The sequence below is a fragment of the Amphiprion ocellaris genome, chromosome 10 (genome assembly GCF_022539595.1).
Source record: "Amphiprion ocellaris isolate individual 3 ecotype Okinawa chromosome 10, ASM2253959v1, whole genome shotgun sequence".
NCBI lineage: Eukaryota > Metazoa > Chordata > Actinopteri > Pomacentridae > Amphiprion > Amphiprion ocellaris.
The window spans coordinates 18,659,578-18,672,776 of NC_072775.1; the positions used below are offsets into that span (position 1 = coordinate 18,659,578).

A 13,199-nucleotide genomic window follows, 5' to 3' on the forward strand; every position below is an offset into this window, starting at 1 on the left:
TGAGATGTTTTGTCCGTTGGCTTTATGTGAATGAGAGAGAAGCTGCCCAGTGAAAAGTCACCACAGCAGGACCGTGCGCGCCTCCTCGCCTCATATGCTCTCGTGTGACACAATGGATTCCTGTTTTCGCGCACTTTGTATGACTTTTGTCCTGGCATCGTTCAGCCGGAGGTCAGGTGCGAGCGGACCGGTGATCAGATGCGAGCCGTGTGACGTTGGAGCGCGACTTTTGTGCAAACCTTTACCCAAAGACTGCGCCGAGAAGGTCCGAGAACCGGGCTGCGGCTGCTGCATGACCTGCGCGCTCAGCTTCGGGCAGCCGTGCGGCGTGTACACCGGGAGATGTGGCTCCGGGCTGACATGTCAACATCAGCCCGGTGAAACCAAACCTCTGCAGGCTCTGCTGGAGGGACGGGGGATCTGTGCAAACGCTACAACCAAGAGACAAACCGTCAGACCGACGCCACCAGTCAATGAATTGCCAGGTAACACTTCCGTGCGCACCTTGAATCCATATCCACTCGTGCGCTCTTGTTCGGAGTCACCGGATACACAATGACGTGCAATAGTTGTACACAGAGTTTTAGTTGGATTTATGTGAAGCAGAAGAATCCTTGGAAAGTTTCTAATATTAATGCGCAGTCAGTGCTGGGTTTAAAACTGATGCGTAATGCTTTTTCCAAGACGCGCAATAGAAATCCAGGTGAAAGCCACAGTCACAGATTGATTTTCTCCAATAGATTCTTTACGTTCATGGAAGACAGGGATGAGGGACGACATAGGAAGTAGTAGATGGACCTAGATTGTGGAAAAGAGTGGTGCCATTCTGTGCTAGTTTCGTTTTGTGCCTCAGAGTGAACACTGGACCCTCCTTGAAATCCTTATCAAAACCTAAAAGTTGATTTTTCCATTAGAGTGATTTTGAATCTTGGCCTCCTTTGTGGTAATGTAACTATTTAGCTTGCATTATTAAAGGAAACTGACACTTTTTGGATGTTTAAAGTGTAAATCCTCCTATACAGCATCAGAAAATATCTCTGATAAACTGGATGTCCATGACCCTCAAGCTGACCTATATTTTGCTGAAGAAATCAGGACATAAATACTCTTTGAGTTCACTTTTGTGCATAAACACTCTTCTCAAACTTTAGCAGAGAATGCTGAGACTCAGGACGAGGAGAGGAATTCCACCGGCTCAGGTATTCAGACCTCGTACAGCACCCACAGACCCACCGGACCACTCAGGCCTCCTCTTCACCCCTTCTTCCCCTCTGCCAAGTCCGAGGTCCTCAGACGGGAGCAGCAGAAGAGAACCCAGAGCTTTAAAAGAGAGGATCTCCCAGGCCCACTCATCACAGACCAGCAAAACTTCTCTCTAGAAACCAAACAGGAGCCTGAGTATGTAAGTACCACAACCAATATTTTTCTGTCTTCAGAGCACACTGGAGGAATGTTTTTCTCCTCTTCCTCTGTGTTTTGGTGTTTTTCTCTCCCTGCGGGTGATGAAATGCTTTGGGTAGCGGTGCTGACGGTTGGCAGGGATCGTGAGCAGGAGAATGGCATGGCAGCAAGCGGGCACCATGGCCCTGCGGCTGACCTGGGTCAGGCAGTTGTTTAGCCACAAGGCGTCCACATACAGAGAGCCAGTGAATGATGGATTGGCCTATGTGAGTGCCTGTTGGGAAGCCCTGCTGCTATTTTGATCTTCTCTTTGGCCAGAGAAGTGAGCACACTCTAGTAATGGGTTTTGACTGGCTGCTCTGATTAGTGACTGGTGCACTTGGACTTGAGGACAAGCCTTTTTGGCTCCATCTTTGAGCTGTTTGAATTCACTTTATCCCCTCGTCCTTTGTGTAACGTGTAAGAGTTCTAAGCAGCTTTGGCAAACTGTTAAGCCTCTAGAAGTCAGATGAATTCATTTCTCATCCGCCACCTCTTTCATATCGCAGCCACCATTGTTCAGGTATTAGAGCAGAGCAGAGCAGTGTGTGATGCAGCGTGAGTCAGCTTTGTTCAAGTGTTTATTCACAAAACCATTAATGTCAAAATCACATGGCTACTAGAAATGGCTCTCTTCATCAGCATGAGCTGCATTTGCATTTCTTTCAGTTAAAGCTACAGAGTTGCACTTATTCCAAGAAAGAATGGATAACTAATTGTGTCCCTTCATTTGTAGGGTCCCTGTCGAAGAGAGATTGAGAGCATCCTCAGCAACCTCAAGATCACCAACATCCTCAACCCCAGAGGTTTCCGCATTCCAAACTGTGACAAGAAGGGCTTCTACAAGAAAAAGCAGGTAAAAAAAAAACCAACTATCATTGGATTTAATCATTAATGTTCTGCTTGATGCAAAGTTGGTTCTAACTTTGAAAAGCTGTTAAAAGGAAGTCAGCATTTGTTTTTTAACAGACAACATTAATGCGATTAAATGCTGAAGTCTAGTGACTCAAACTTTAGGTCTCCTGCAGCCCAATTACAGATTTGTTGCTGTCCTCCTGCATTCATTGGTAGTTATTAGAGCCTCATCATTGCACCACCAGACCAGTGAGGTAGACCCTAGCCACTGGCTCTGGAAACAGGGACCACAGGGGCCAAACCCCAGCGGGGTTGACGGCTGGGACGATGGCCGTTTAACGGGAACCCTCCCAGGGAGACAGACGTCAAGGTGGCCACCGGCACCCCATGTGCTCGCCCCATAATTGCTGGACTTTTGAGAGGCAGACACAGAAATAGAGTTGCAGCCATCCCCACGCTCGCATGGTTCACCCACGATCGGGTTGTAATAAATGAGTGGTTCTGATGCATTCATATGGAGGCACTTAGGGCTCCCGCGCCACTGCATCACCGAGGCAACTTTTCTTATTACATAGCAGTCCCTCCTGCTTAATGGAAGTGTTCTCCTTGACCTGCAATCATCTCATAACCAGCCTCACAACGCCAGGCTCATTGTCTTTGTTTATGTAAAAATGGGCCTAGTGTACCGAGCCCTCAGACGCTGAAGGAGTGGCAGTCATTTTATGTCGGACAGTTGCATGATTTCAAGCAAAAACGGCTCTTATTACAGGACTTATTAACAATAAATGCCTCCTACAGAAAAGAACCACCCAGTAAAGATTTCACACTTAAAGCAGTCGCACTTTTTGTCTGTAAATTGTGCTTAAGATTTTGATTGCTGTAGTAGTTTTTCTATTACACAATTTGCGATACTTTTGTCTCGCAGCTAAAATGAAGAATTCACAAATGACATGTTTTGGGATCTTGACGATAAAGACGTGTTATGTTTTTAAACCGATCACATAAAAGTACCGTACTTTAGCTCAGATCTGCCTCTCAGTTGACTTCCCTTTGAAATATTGAACTAAATCAGGACGTCTTCCCTCCTGATCAGTCCTGTGGAGCAGCAGTACAGTTGCTGCAGCCCTTGAAATGAATGGCTGCATGTTTTACTAGAGTGGAGGTTGACCTTTAGTAAAATTGGCAGTAAAATAGCAGCCCTTGGGTAGCTCCACAGACTCTGTAAGTCATTTGTAGTACCCATAATTTGGAGCTGTGGGGTATAATCAGCAACAGATGATTCGTACTGGCCACCAGCTACTGAAAATAGATCTTGGTTCACAGTTGTTCACAAACGGGTCTAAGCAAATATTTTACCAGGTTTCTGTTTACCTTAAAGGTCTCTATATATGTGTGTAACAGGAGGTAGACCATAAAAGCAGCTCAAAATACCACAGCGTGTTGGATAGCCAAGGCTGTGTCGAGTCAGCACAATCTGACCATTAATGCCTCTTAACTATGCTGTTCTACTTCATTGACTAAAGTGGCTCGTTACCCATAATGCTCCATATTCAACCGGATTTGTGCTCTCAGCTGTCCCACCTCCCCCATTTGTCTTTCCCTCCCTTCACCTTGTTCATTCGCTCACTTTCAGTGCCGTCCATCCAAAGGCAGAAAGCGAGGCTTCTGTTGGTGTGTGGACAAATACGGGCAGCCTTTGCCAGGTTTTGATGGGAAGGAGCGAGGAGACGCCCAGTACTACAACTCTGAGAGCCAATAGGAGCGGAGCGGGACGGGGGGGAGGGAGGTTGGGAGTGTGCAAGAAGAATTGTAAACAAATGGAGACACTGAGGATATTGGAAGAGAGGTCAAGAGATGGCTCGGCCCGATATATGGATGTTTTGCTATTTCTGTTGCCTGTGGGACCTTTTTTCTGAGGCAGAGCAAAGGGGAACAGAGGAAGAGTACCAAGAGGAGGAGAGCTTGTACATTCTGTACTTTTATGTGATGGATGGATTCTTCATAAGCTGTTTTGTCTCTGACTTGACCTGGATGCCTTCTGGGGAGATGATAAAAGAATTAGTCTCGATTCCTTTTTCGAATTCTAAAACGCAGAAACACGTCACAAACAGTGAAGCGATCGCTCCTCATTTACGCACAATTAGATGGCATTGCATATGTGTACATGCTTGTGACGTGTAATCTTTATTTGTATGCTTGTGATTTGTTATAAAGACATTGAGTGTGGTCATGACAACCATAAACTGTATGTTTGAACATGTCCTGCAGAGTAAGCATGCAGTGCCTTACTATGGTTTCATATTTGTATGAACTTTATTCCGGTTGCTTCCTCCTCAGGGAGTTGGATGTGACTGTGCAGCTCACACTCTACAGTGCATATAAAGATTTTTGGTTTTTTTGTGTATGCTGGATCTCAAACCACAGAAAATGGGGACATTTCTTCTACTCTGTATTGTGGTTTATACCGTTTTGTTGTCACTTTGCATAAGCTGAATATTAGAGATAAAGGCCTCTAACCATTATCTCTGATGCCTGTGTAGCCAGTGATATTTTTCAGCACTTGTCTCAGTTTAAATAAATATGCTGTTTGCATGTACAATGCAACCCTCAGAGGTCTATTTTTACTTAATAAAGGCAGTATAAAAATTTTCGCGTGTTCCGTTCTCTATATCTTGCACATAGACATTAAAACAGGACGCTGCCATGATGAAATTATATTTTAATGCACATTCACAGAATTAGAATATATACACTTAATAGAACCAATAATGGAACGGCAGCATTCCAGGCAAATAGCATGCACAAAACATTCTAACAAACAGAAGCATAAACACGAGTGAAATATAATAAATATCAGAATAGAAGCAAGAATAGGTCAACAAAGGAACAATGAAAGCTAATGTGTGAAAAGTGTAGCTGAGATGAACCCTCAGAAATCCTCCCCTCAACCTGTGGACCTGCAGAGACTTAGCAGAGGTAGACAGATGCCGAACAACCCATCCCAAACCTCACAGTGGCTTGGATGAGCCCTGATATGTTTGTGCTCGGCCACCGTGTGCATATTTGTGGCCCTTTAAGTATTTCCCCCAATGCGCATTGAGGAAACGCCAAAGGAGATACATTCAGACAATGTCAACAGGTTGGATGAATGAGCGGCTGTGTTGTTACGTACCGTGCACAGCTCTAGTTCTGAATGAATAATTAAAAAAAAAAAAAGAAACTCTGAAATGGGCTTGGCAGAGTTGTGGACCTGTGGTTTTGAGCAATGGAGTTATTTAGTCCGAAACACAAATGTATACAGTGTTGCCCTATTTACAATTGGGGAAAAAAGGCAAACATATAAAACATCTAAAAATGACAAATGGTTAATGCCAGTAAGAATATACAAGTAGTGAATAAATAAGTTTGTGATACATACATCATGTAAATAAAATGAGGAAATTTCCCTCTCTGAAATAAGATTTGACTTGTAGTGTTTTTTCTGAAAATGCAAGTCAGTTCATCAGGAGAATAGATCTATACATTCACCTGATGTTAGGTTACAAAACACCCATTGGTTGTTTGGGTGTGAAAGTGTGTTTATGAGTGATAACAGAGTTCATCGTTCAGTGGGTGACTTCTTGATGACACTCTGAGTCACCGAGCAGGTCACTCGATCCTGGAAGCTTCTTCCCATTCCAAGAAGAGACACACCAGCAGCGGGCAGGCGGTCCAACCAGAGATGACTCACACTGAAACAGAAACAGGGAGGGCAACAAATAAATCACTCAGTAATTTGGGGGTAAATCTCTGTCAGGAGTTTTATTTCATGATTCCTAAGATTCTCACCTGCTTGGCCTTGTAGAAGCCGTGCTTATCACAGTTGGGGAGGTAGAAAGTTGTGAACTTCTCTCCTAATTTCTGCTGAGAGTTGGCTATCATGTCCAGTGCTCCATGCAGTTCAATGTGACAGGGACCCTGTGCCAAAAAGAACCCATAACAATGAGAGCTACACCTGCATTTAAACAAATACACCTCATTGTCTGTGCATCATCACAACATTTCAGGTTATTTCCGTTTCCTACCTTAGAGCCAAGTGCTCCCTCTTGTGGAAAGAGTGGCACATAACTTTGAATCATTTTTATTAATCACATTGATGCTTTTTCTCACCTGTTGTACCAGTTTGTTGCGGATGGCATTGACCTTGGCCTTAATACTCTCGTGGCCCTCAGCAGCATCTTGGTGGTCCAAGGGAAGATTAAGCCCCAGAAGGTAGTGCAGGGAGCCATGGTCAGGAACTCCATCAGCTTCCTCTGTGGAGAAAGTCGAACACATTTTAGACATTTTAATGTTGAAAATGATACATGAAGTTACACAAGTATTTTTTTCCCTGAATTGTCATTTTGAAATCCTAAAAAAACTAATGAACACATATGAAAAAGGCCCACTGGGGTTACCTTGGCCCAGGTCCTCAGTGCAGACTCCCTGTCCTCTGGTCAGAGCGTGGAGTGGTCTGACCTCTCCGGGCCTCGGAGTGCAGCGGAGACCCTCACCACAGTGGGCCGTGTGAACCCCACAGGAAGCCCCTTTCTCCAGAGCGCAGGCCATGCAGCAGCCACAGCCAGGCTCCCTCATCACCTGCTTGCAGTCTGCTGGGATGGCAGGACACTCGTTGAGCTTCTGCTGCGTGCAGGGGGCGCAGCGGATGGGCTCGGGCCCCACCACCGGGGACGTCCTCACCACGGCTAAGACAGCCAGAGCCACTGCTACCACAAATGTCAGTTTCTCATACAATCCAAGCATCTCCAGTCTTCTGATCCTTATTGTCTCGTAAAACTGCTCTGTGTCTGTAGTTTTTCTTCTAAAGAGATTTCTCCGAACCAGCAGTATTTATAGGGGGATCTGGCCTCCAGAGGGGTTAATGATTGACACAGTGACCACAGAAATAAAATATTTTTGACAAAGCTGCTGTAAACGGTGGATGACCCTGCTTGACGTAGATCCAGGTTCACAAGGTCTGTCGTCAATATTGACGTTGGAACGTAAAGTGGTGGTACAGCAAAACAACCCTGTTTTTGGGTGACAAAATTACTGATCTTTGCCTTTACCTTTGAGGCTACATGAACGCTGCTATTTGAAGAACATTTTCAGTAAAGTAGTGAATGAATAACATCCAAAATAAGGAATTTTAGATTATCCTTGGCTTATCTAATGTTCCTTAGATAATCATAATCTCACAGGCCATGAGATAACTACTGGTCAGTGTAAAAAGTCTACTGCTGTTGTTAACCATTTATCTTGTGAAGTAATGCTGACAGATTGTACGCTGACACTGTTTTGACACTAAAAACCTATTTGTCCCTTTAGTTTTGTTGGTGAAGGTTCCTCTTATCAGGCAGACAGATAAACAAGATCATTCCCCTTTAGCATTGCGTTGCATAACCCTAACATTATGGCTTTCTCAGCTTGAATCCAAACATGTTTGTCTGAAGAAAAACGGTAGTAATTGGTTGGTTCCTTGGTGTAGTATTTGTAATAACTATCTATGGCAAAGAGATTCAGTGACTTAATGTGTGCTATACACACCAGCACCACTCATGTTGTGTATGTGACATGACCTTAAGCTTTTCATTTTGGGGAGATATTTGTTGTTTAAGCAAGAACTGATAGCTTAAACATAACCCCAGTAGCTCAAAAGACCAAAAAAAGTGATCAGGATTACTTATGAAAATACATTTTACAACATGAGTTCCCATAAACCCAAACATGTGCTGTGGATTAGATGATGGAATTGAAGATCTTGGATGAGGATCTGGGGTTACAGCTTGATGAGAAACATAATGGGAAATATTTATATATGCATTTGATAGTGAGGCTGTGACTGATTTTGAACTGGCAAACTTAAAGTCCTCTGCCTGAATACTTCCAGTGTCTTCTATTTTTCTTATACTTTCCAACAGCTGATAAACAAATATTGTACTCTGACAACATTTATTTGACACACGTAGCTACAGTACTTTGCAGAATGAACACAAAAAATAACAGAGAATTGTCAAAGGTAAATATAAATTCTCAGCTGCCAGCAGTGTACACTGAATCCACAAAATTATAACCTGCCTCTGCTACCAAAACAGCTTTGACCCATCAAAGCATGAACTCCACAGACTTCTGAAGGGGTCCTGTAGTAAAGGTATCAAGATGTTAGCAGCAGATCCTTTAAGTTCTCTAAATTGCGAGGTGGGGCCTCCATGGATCGGACTTGTTTTTCCAGCACATCCCACAGATGCTCAATCAGATTGCGATCTTCGGACTTTGGAAGCCAAATCAGCACCTGGAATCTTCGTGTTCCTTAAGCATTCCTGAACAATATTTGCAGTATGGCAGTGGGTATTATCCTGCTGAAAGAAGCCATAAGGGAATAAAGTTGCCATGAAGAGGAATGTGTGGTCTGTAACAATATTTAGGTAGGTGGTACGGATCAAAGTAACATCCACATGAAGGCCAGATCATCACACTACCACAGGAAAACTACCATCTTCCCATATTGTATCCTGCTGCCATCTCTTCCCCAGATGAATAAAACAAATGCGCCTAGTCATCCACATAATTATCAGACCTGGCTACTGTCTTCCATTGGTCCATGGTCATATTGTGACACTCATGTGCTCACTGTAGGTGTTTTCAGTGGTGAGCAGGGTTCAGCATGGACACTCTGACCGGTCATGCAGACTCAAATGCAGCGATGAGCAATGCACCCTTTTATCATAACAAACATGTCAAATTAGGTCACAGGGGCCAGTCTTCCCTCCCAACATGCAGCAGAGAGCTTAAGCACCCATGACCCTGTCGCTGGTTCAGAGGTTGACCCCCTTTGGACCTCTTGTGGTAGGTTCTACCAACACTCCACAAGTCCTGCTGTTCTGGAGATTCTCTGACGAAGACATCTAGCTATTACAGTTCAGTCCTTGTCAAAGTCACTTAGATCCTCACTCTCACACTGTTTTTCCTCCTTCCAACATCAATTTCCAACTGTTCACTTGCAGTACCTTGTACATTCCACATCTCCACAGGTGCCAGGGTAATGAGACAATCACTGTTAGTCACTTTTCCTGTTAGTAGTTTTAATGTTTTAGTTACAGTTCTATTGTGACCAATTATGGCATTGAAACACTACATACATTGTCTGTAAATAAGTAATTTTTACCATAGTCCTACTATACAACAACATAATCACAGGGCACATTTTCCTAAATAATAAGTACTTTCATACTTTCAAAATAAATGCCATTAAAATAAAATCACAATCAAGTCAGGCATATGAATTGTAAAGGATGTGCTGCTCCTTGCAAAGATGAACTCTCCAACTAATTTGAAGCAACAGGGGAGATGTGATCGCTATTGTTTCAGTAAAACATTGCACTTATAGAGAGAGCTTCGGCCTCTCCAACAGCATTCTACACTAACATTCAGATCAAGAACACCAACTTAGAAAGAGGTAAAAGGGATCACGTAACAGCAGCAGCTCCAGGACTACTGGCTGAAGCAGGGATAAATGCCAATATTGCACAAAAATTATAAACTAAAAATATTATACTCAGAATTATTGAACAAATGTTTTGCCTGGGCAATTATTTTTTTCCCAAACACAACCAGTATTATGGCTTATTTTACTTTTCTGGTACATTTTGCTTATTTACTTGTAACTGCAGAAAAAACAAGAACATGCACACGGACTTTACTCTCTGGCAGTGCCAACCTGAAATAGTTCATGTTAGCCGTGCCGAGTTTGTTCTATATTCAGTATTCACCAATTACATCATTTGGCCTGATCAACATGTGATGATGAGTGTTACTCAATAACGAGTTCATGGGTTGTTGCCTCTTCGATATTGACCATCAGGTCCACCAGCCACTTCGGAAACTGCCCCTCCTTGGAAACCAGTGGTTGAAGAGGTGAATAAAATGCAATAATTGACAATTTGAAATCTATAACATCTTTGCTCATAATAAATACTCACAACCAACGTCTTGGAGCTTTGCCTTTTCTTCTGCTTCGGTGGTGTAGGTGATGTGTGTTCTTGCCATCTAGTCCTGGTGACCTTAAAACAGTAGAGCTTCATCGCTTTTCCATTTCAGTGCTGTTTGCCAAATTTTTAATAGAAATGCAGTGTTCAGTAATTCTTACCTTTATTGTCAGCTTCCCACTACTAGACCTCTTCTCATTTCCTAACCCTGACTGTTCAGCTGGTGTAGCTTCATCACCCCAATCTGCAGTGTGTGTGCTCTGATCTGACACAAAAAAGTTCTCCATTTCTGTCTGCTGATTGTTAGGAGATTGTGTTTGAGTGATATTCTCTTGGCTGATGGAACTATACAGCCGCCTAGGTCTCATAATTCTCAACAGAGTATCATCATCTTCTTCTTCTTCGCTCTTATCTTCTGCCAGTTCCTTCTCTGTGTCTTCTTGAAATTGAAAATCCTCCTCTGTCTCTTCTCCTGCTTGTCGTTCTTCGGTTTCATCTTCTTGCTCTAACTCTTCCCGGATGGGCTCCAGAGGTGCTCTCTGTTCATGTTATTTTAAAATGTAGAACAGAATTAACATAAGGCCCATTTAATGCTGAATTTTAGAATGTTTGCATTGCAAAAATGTATATGAGGGGCAGGAGACAGAGGTTTTAGACTTACATTTTGCTGTTTGATGTCCATTTAGTTGAATGACTGAGCTTTTCTTATGTGAAGAATCAGCAGCTTCTGCTGTGTGTGCTGCCTGGTTTCTGATTAGTTGATTATTCAGATCAGGTGTGGATGCTTAACAGCTGACCTTTTTCACATCTGATATTTGGACATGTCATAGCAGGAACAGCACAGGCTAAAGGAAACTAATGTTAACTGAGCAAAAACTTTTATAATCAGCTTTTTATAACCTAGTCCATCCTGTAGACTAAAAGCAGAGAATCTACCCATCTGCTGCTTTTTTTTTTTTTTTTAAATATCTGTCTCTTGCACTCCAAAAAGTATCTCAGAGTACATATTCTCACAACTTGACATAATGCATGGATATAAGAACAACAATCTGATTTTTTGACTTAGGTAAACATTTAAGTTGCTGACATTATTTTTAATGAGTTGTGTTACATTATTATTGTTTTTAATTGGATGAACTTAATATTGCGTGTAATTTAAACTACACAATTGACATTCATTGGTTAAAACAACATTCAAATTGGTCCAATTTAATAAATTTAGCTCCTACCCACTTAAAATGTTTGGACTAATTTAGACAGTTAAGATGGAGTGTCAGAGGACCTGCAGGTTGAACAAATACAACACAAAGAACACTTCAAGACAACATTTCCAAAGATAATATGATCTGTGTTCAAATACACAACTGTGCTTCAAAAAAAAAGAAAGTTAATTGCCTAACAATTATGTTGTAGAATAAATGATCAAATATCTCCAAACTACTGAAGAAAATCCAATTAATGCAGCTTAATTAGCTAATTTCTTGTAAATTTAAAAGCAAATATGAAGTAAGTGGGAATTTAAAATGCCTTTAATCGTTTAAAAAAGGTAATCCCTCCAACTTTTGGGAGTTTGTTGGCTGAAAAAAAATGTTAGAAGTTGTCAGAACTCAACAAGGTTGATGAAAATTGCTATAATTTTTTTTTAGCTAATTTTGCTTTGTTTGATCTTAAACATTTGTTGAGTGTGAGTGTCTCAGTTTCACGGAAATCCTGTATTAAATCACTGCAATACCCATTTGTAATTAGACATAAAAATGTACTATGGTACTATTTATAGAAAGAATAGTGACAGTGTGCATTTCCCAATAGCATTAAATTAAATTAAAATAATTAATATAACCTAAGGAGTATGAAGCAAATCAGCCGAAGATGCAAAAATATCAAACTGATTTAATCTTGCATAGCCTAATGTGTCTCTGGAGAGTAATCAGAAAGTCAAGATAACTGACTAAACTGGGGAAAAAAATGGTATCGGAAAATTTGTCTCTGTTTTCCCTAAAGGGAGGAACAAATTGTGTATTTCTTTCCAGGAAACGTATGGATCTCTAAAATGTATTTGTCTTGCTTGTTGTAGTAAGGTCTTTGCCTTACTATGTGACCTGCCCTGGATGGACTTGTGTATGTTGTAAACTGTATAGTAAACCTGAACCGATTTGAACTGAAATGTAGCTTAATGTAAACGTGATTATTCGTGAATTCCGTGACCTATTTCGCTCCTCTTGATCTTTTTTAACCTGATGACACCAGAGAGAGTGTTACTTGTTAACTATCATTTACCTTGGATTCCCTCCATTGCTCAATGTTAACTTTAGCTTGGAGGGATTGACTATGACAGCGACAACGACTGTACGTTTTAGCTTCTCGGTGTACAGCAAGAACTTGGTCAAGATACATCAACATTACATTTTACATTGCAAATGATTAAAAAAAAAATATCAGAATTTGTTGTATCTCACTCCAAAGCAAAAAAATAATGATAATGTTATATTATCTGGTAAATGGTTAAACCAGCCAGGTGTTTGTTGACTTAACTGTTACACTGAGTGAACCCAGACAAACTTTACACCAACGCTGGGAAAACAATTTTGGCCCCTTGCTCAGTGTTTTGGATGTGGTGATATTCATCTGGCCGTGGGCTGTGGAGGTACACCAATTGGCATAATAAGCGTGTTATTGTCTCACGTATTCTGCTGTACCGAGCGAAAAGTGTTATTTTAAGGTCGATTAAATAAGGTGTGAGGAATAAAAATTTATAGAGTGGAATTAACAAGGAAAATTGCCCATAAAAAGTTTCACTAAATGGTGCCCGTTTGCTGTGCTGGGGATAATGTGGAAATCTTGTGTTTCAGGCTGTAAATTCTCTCAGTGATGCTTTAAAAAAATCAACCCAAGGGTCATCTT

The 13,199-nt window shown here is 41.7% G+C and overlaps 3 protein-coding genes across 5 annotated transcripts; 1 reads left to right on the forward strand and 2 right to left on the reverse strand.

Moving 5' to 3' along the window:
• LOC111568688 (insulin-like growth factor-binding protein 3) lies at positions 1–4,943 on the forward strand. 2 transcript variants are annotated; one of them, XM_023270451.3, is made up of 4 exons: positions 1–485; positions 1,155–1,402; positions 2,177–2,296; positions 3,929–4,943. In XM_023270451.3, the coding sequence occupies exons 1-4, from the start codon at positions 95–97 to the stop codon at positions 4,052–4,054; spliced, it is 885 nt and encodes a 294-aa protein (XP_023126219.2). In that variant the 5' UTR covers positions 1–94; the 3' UTR covers positions 4,055–4,943. The 2 variants fall into 2 exon arrangements, with proteins under 2 accessions (XP_023126219.2, XP_023126218.2); XM_023270450.3 differs by having other exon boundaries at positions 13–485; positions 1,152–1,402.
• Positions 4,944–4,997: 54 nt separating this feature from the next.
• On the reverse strand, positions 4,998–7,146 carry LOC111568689 (insulin-like growth factor-binding protein 1). Its single transcript, XM_023270452.3, has 4 exons — positions 6,732–7,146; positions 6,445–6,587; positions 6,124–6,252; positions 4,998–6,026 (listed from the first exon to the last, which is right to left on the reverse strand). The coding sequence occupies exons 1-4, from the start codon at positions 7,075–7,077 to the stop codon at positions 5,901–5,903; spliced, it is 744 nt and encodes a 247-aa protein (XP_023126220.2). The 5' UTR covers positions 7,078–7,146; the 3' UTR covers positions 4,998–5,900.
• Positions 7,147–8,242: 1,096 nt separating this feature from the next.
• LOC111568713 (VID27-like protein) lies at positions 8,243–11,074 on the reverse strand. Of its 2 annotated transcripts, none has more exons than XM_055014853.1 (4): positions 10,960–11,074; positions 10,460–10,837; positions 10,293–10,373; positions 8,243–8,672 (listed from the first exon to the last, which is right to left on the reverse strand). In XM_055014853.1, exons 1-4 carry the CDS (start codon positions 10,978–10,980, stop codon positions 8,562–8,564), a joined length of 591 nt encoding a protein of 196 aa, XP_054870828.1. In that variant the 5' UTR covers positions 10,981–11,074; the 3' UTR covers positions 8,243–8,561. The 2 variants fall into 2 exon arrangements, with proteins under 2 accessions (XP_054870828.1, XP_023126259.1); XM_023270491.2 differs by lacking the exon at positions 8,243–8,672 and adding an exon at positions 8,718–10,204.
• Between the last annotated feature and the right edge of the window lie 2,125 nt (positions 11,075–13,199).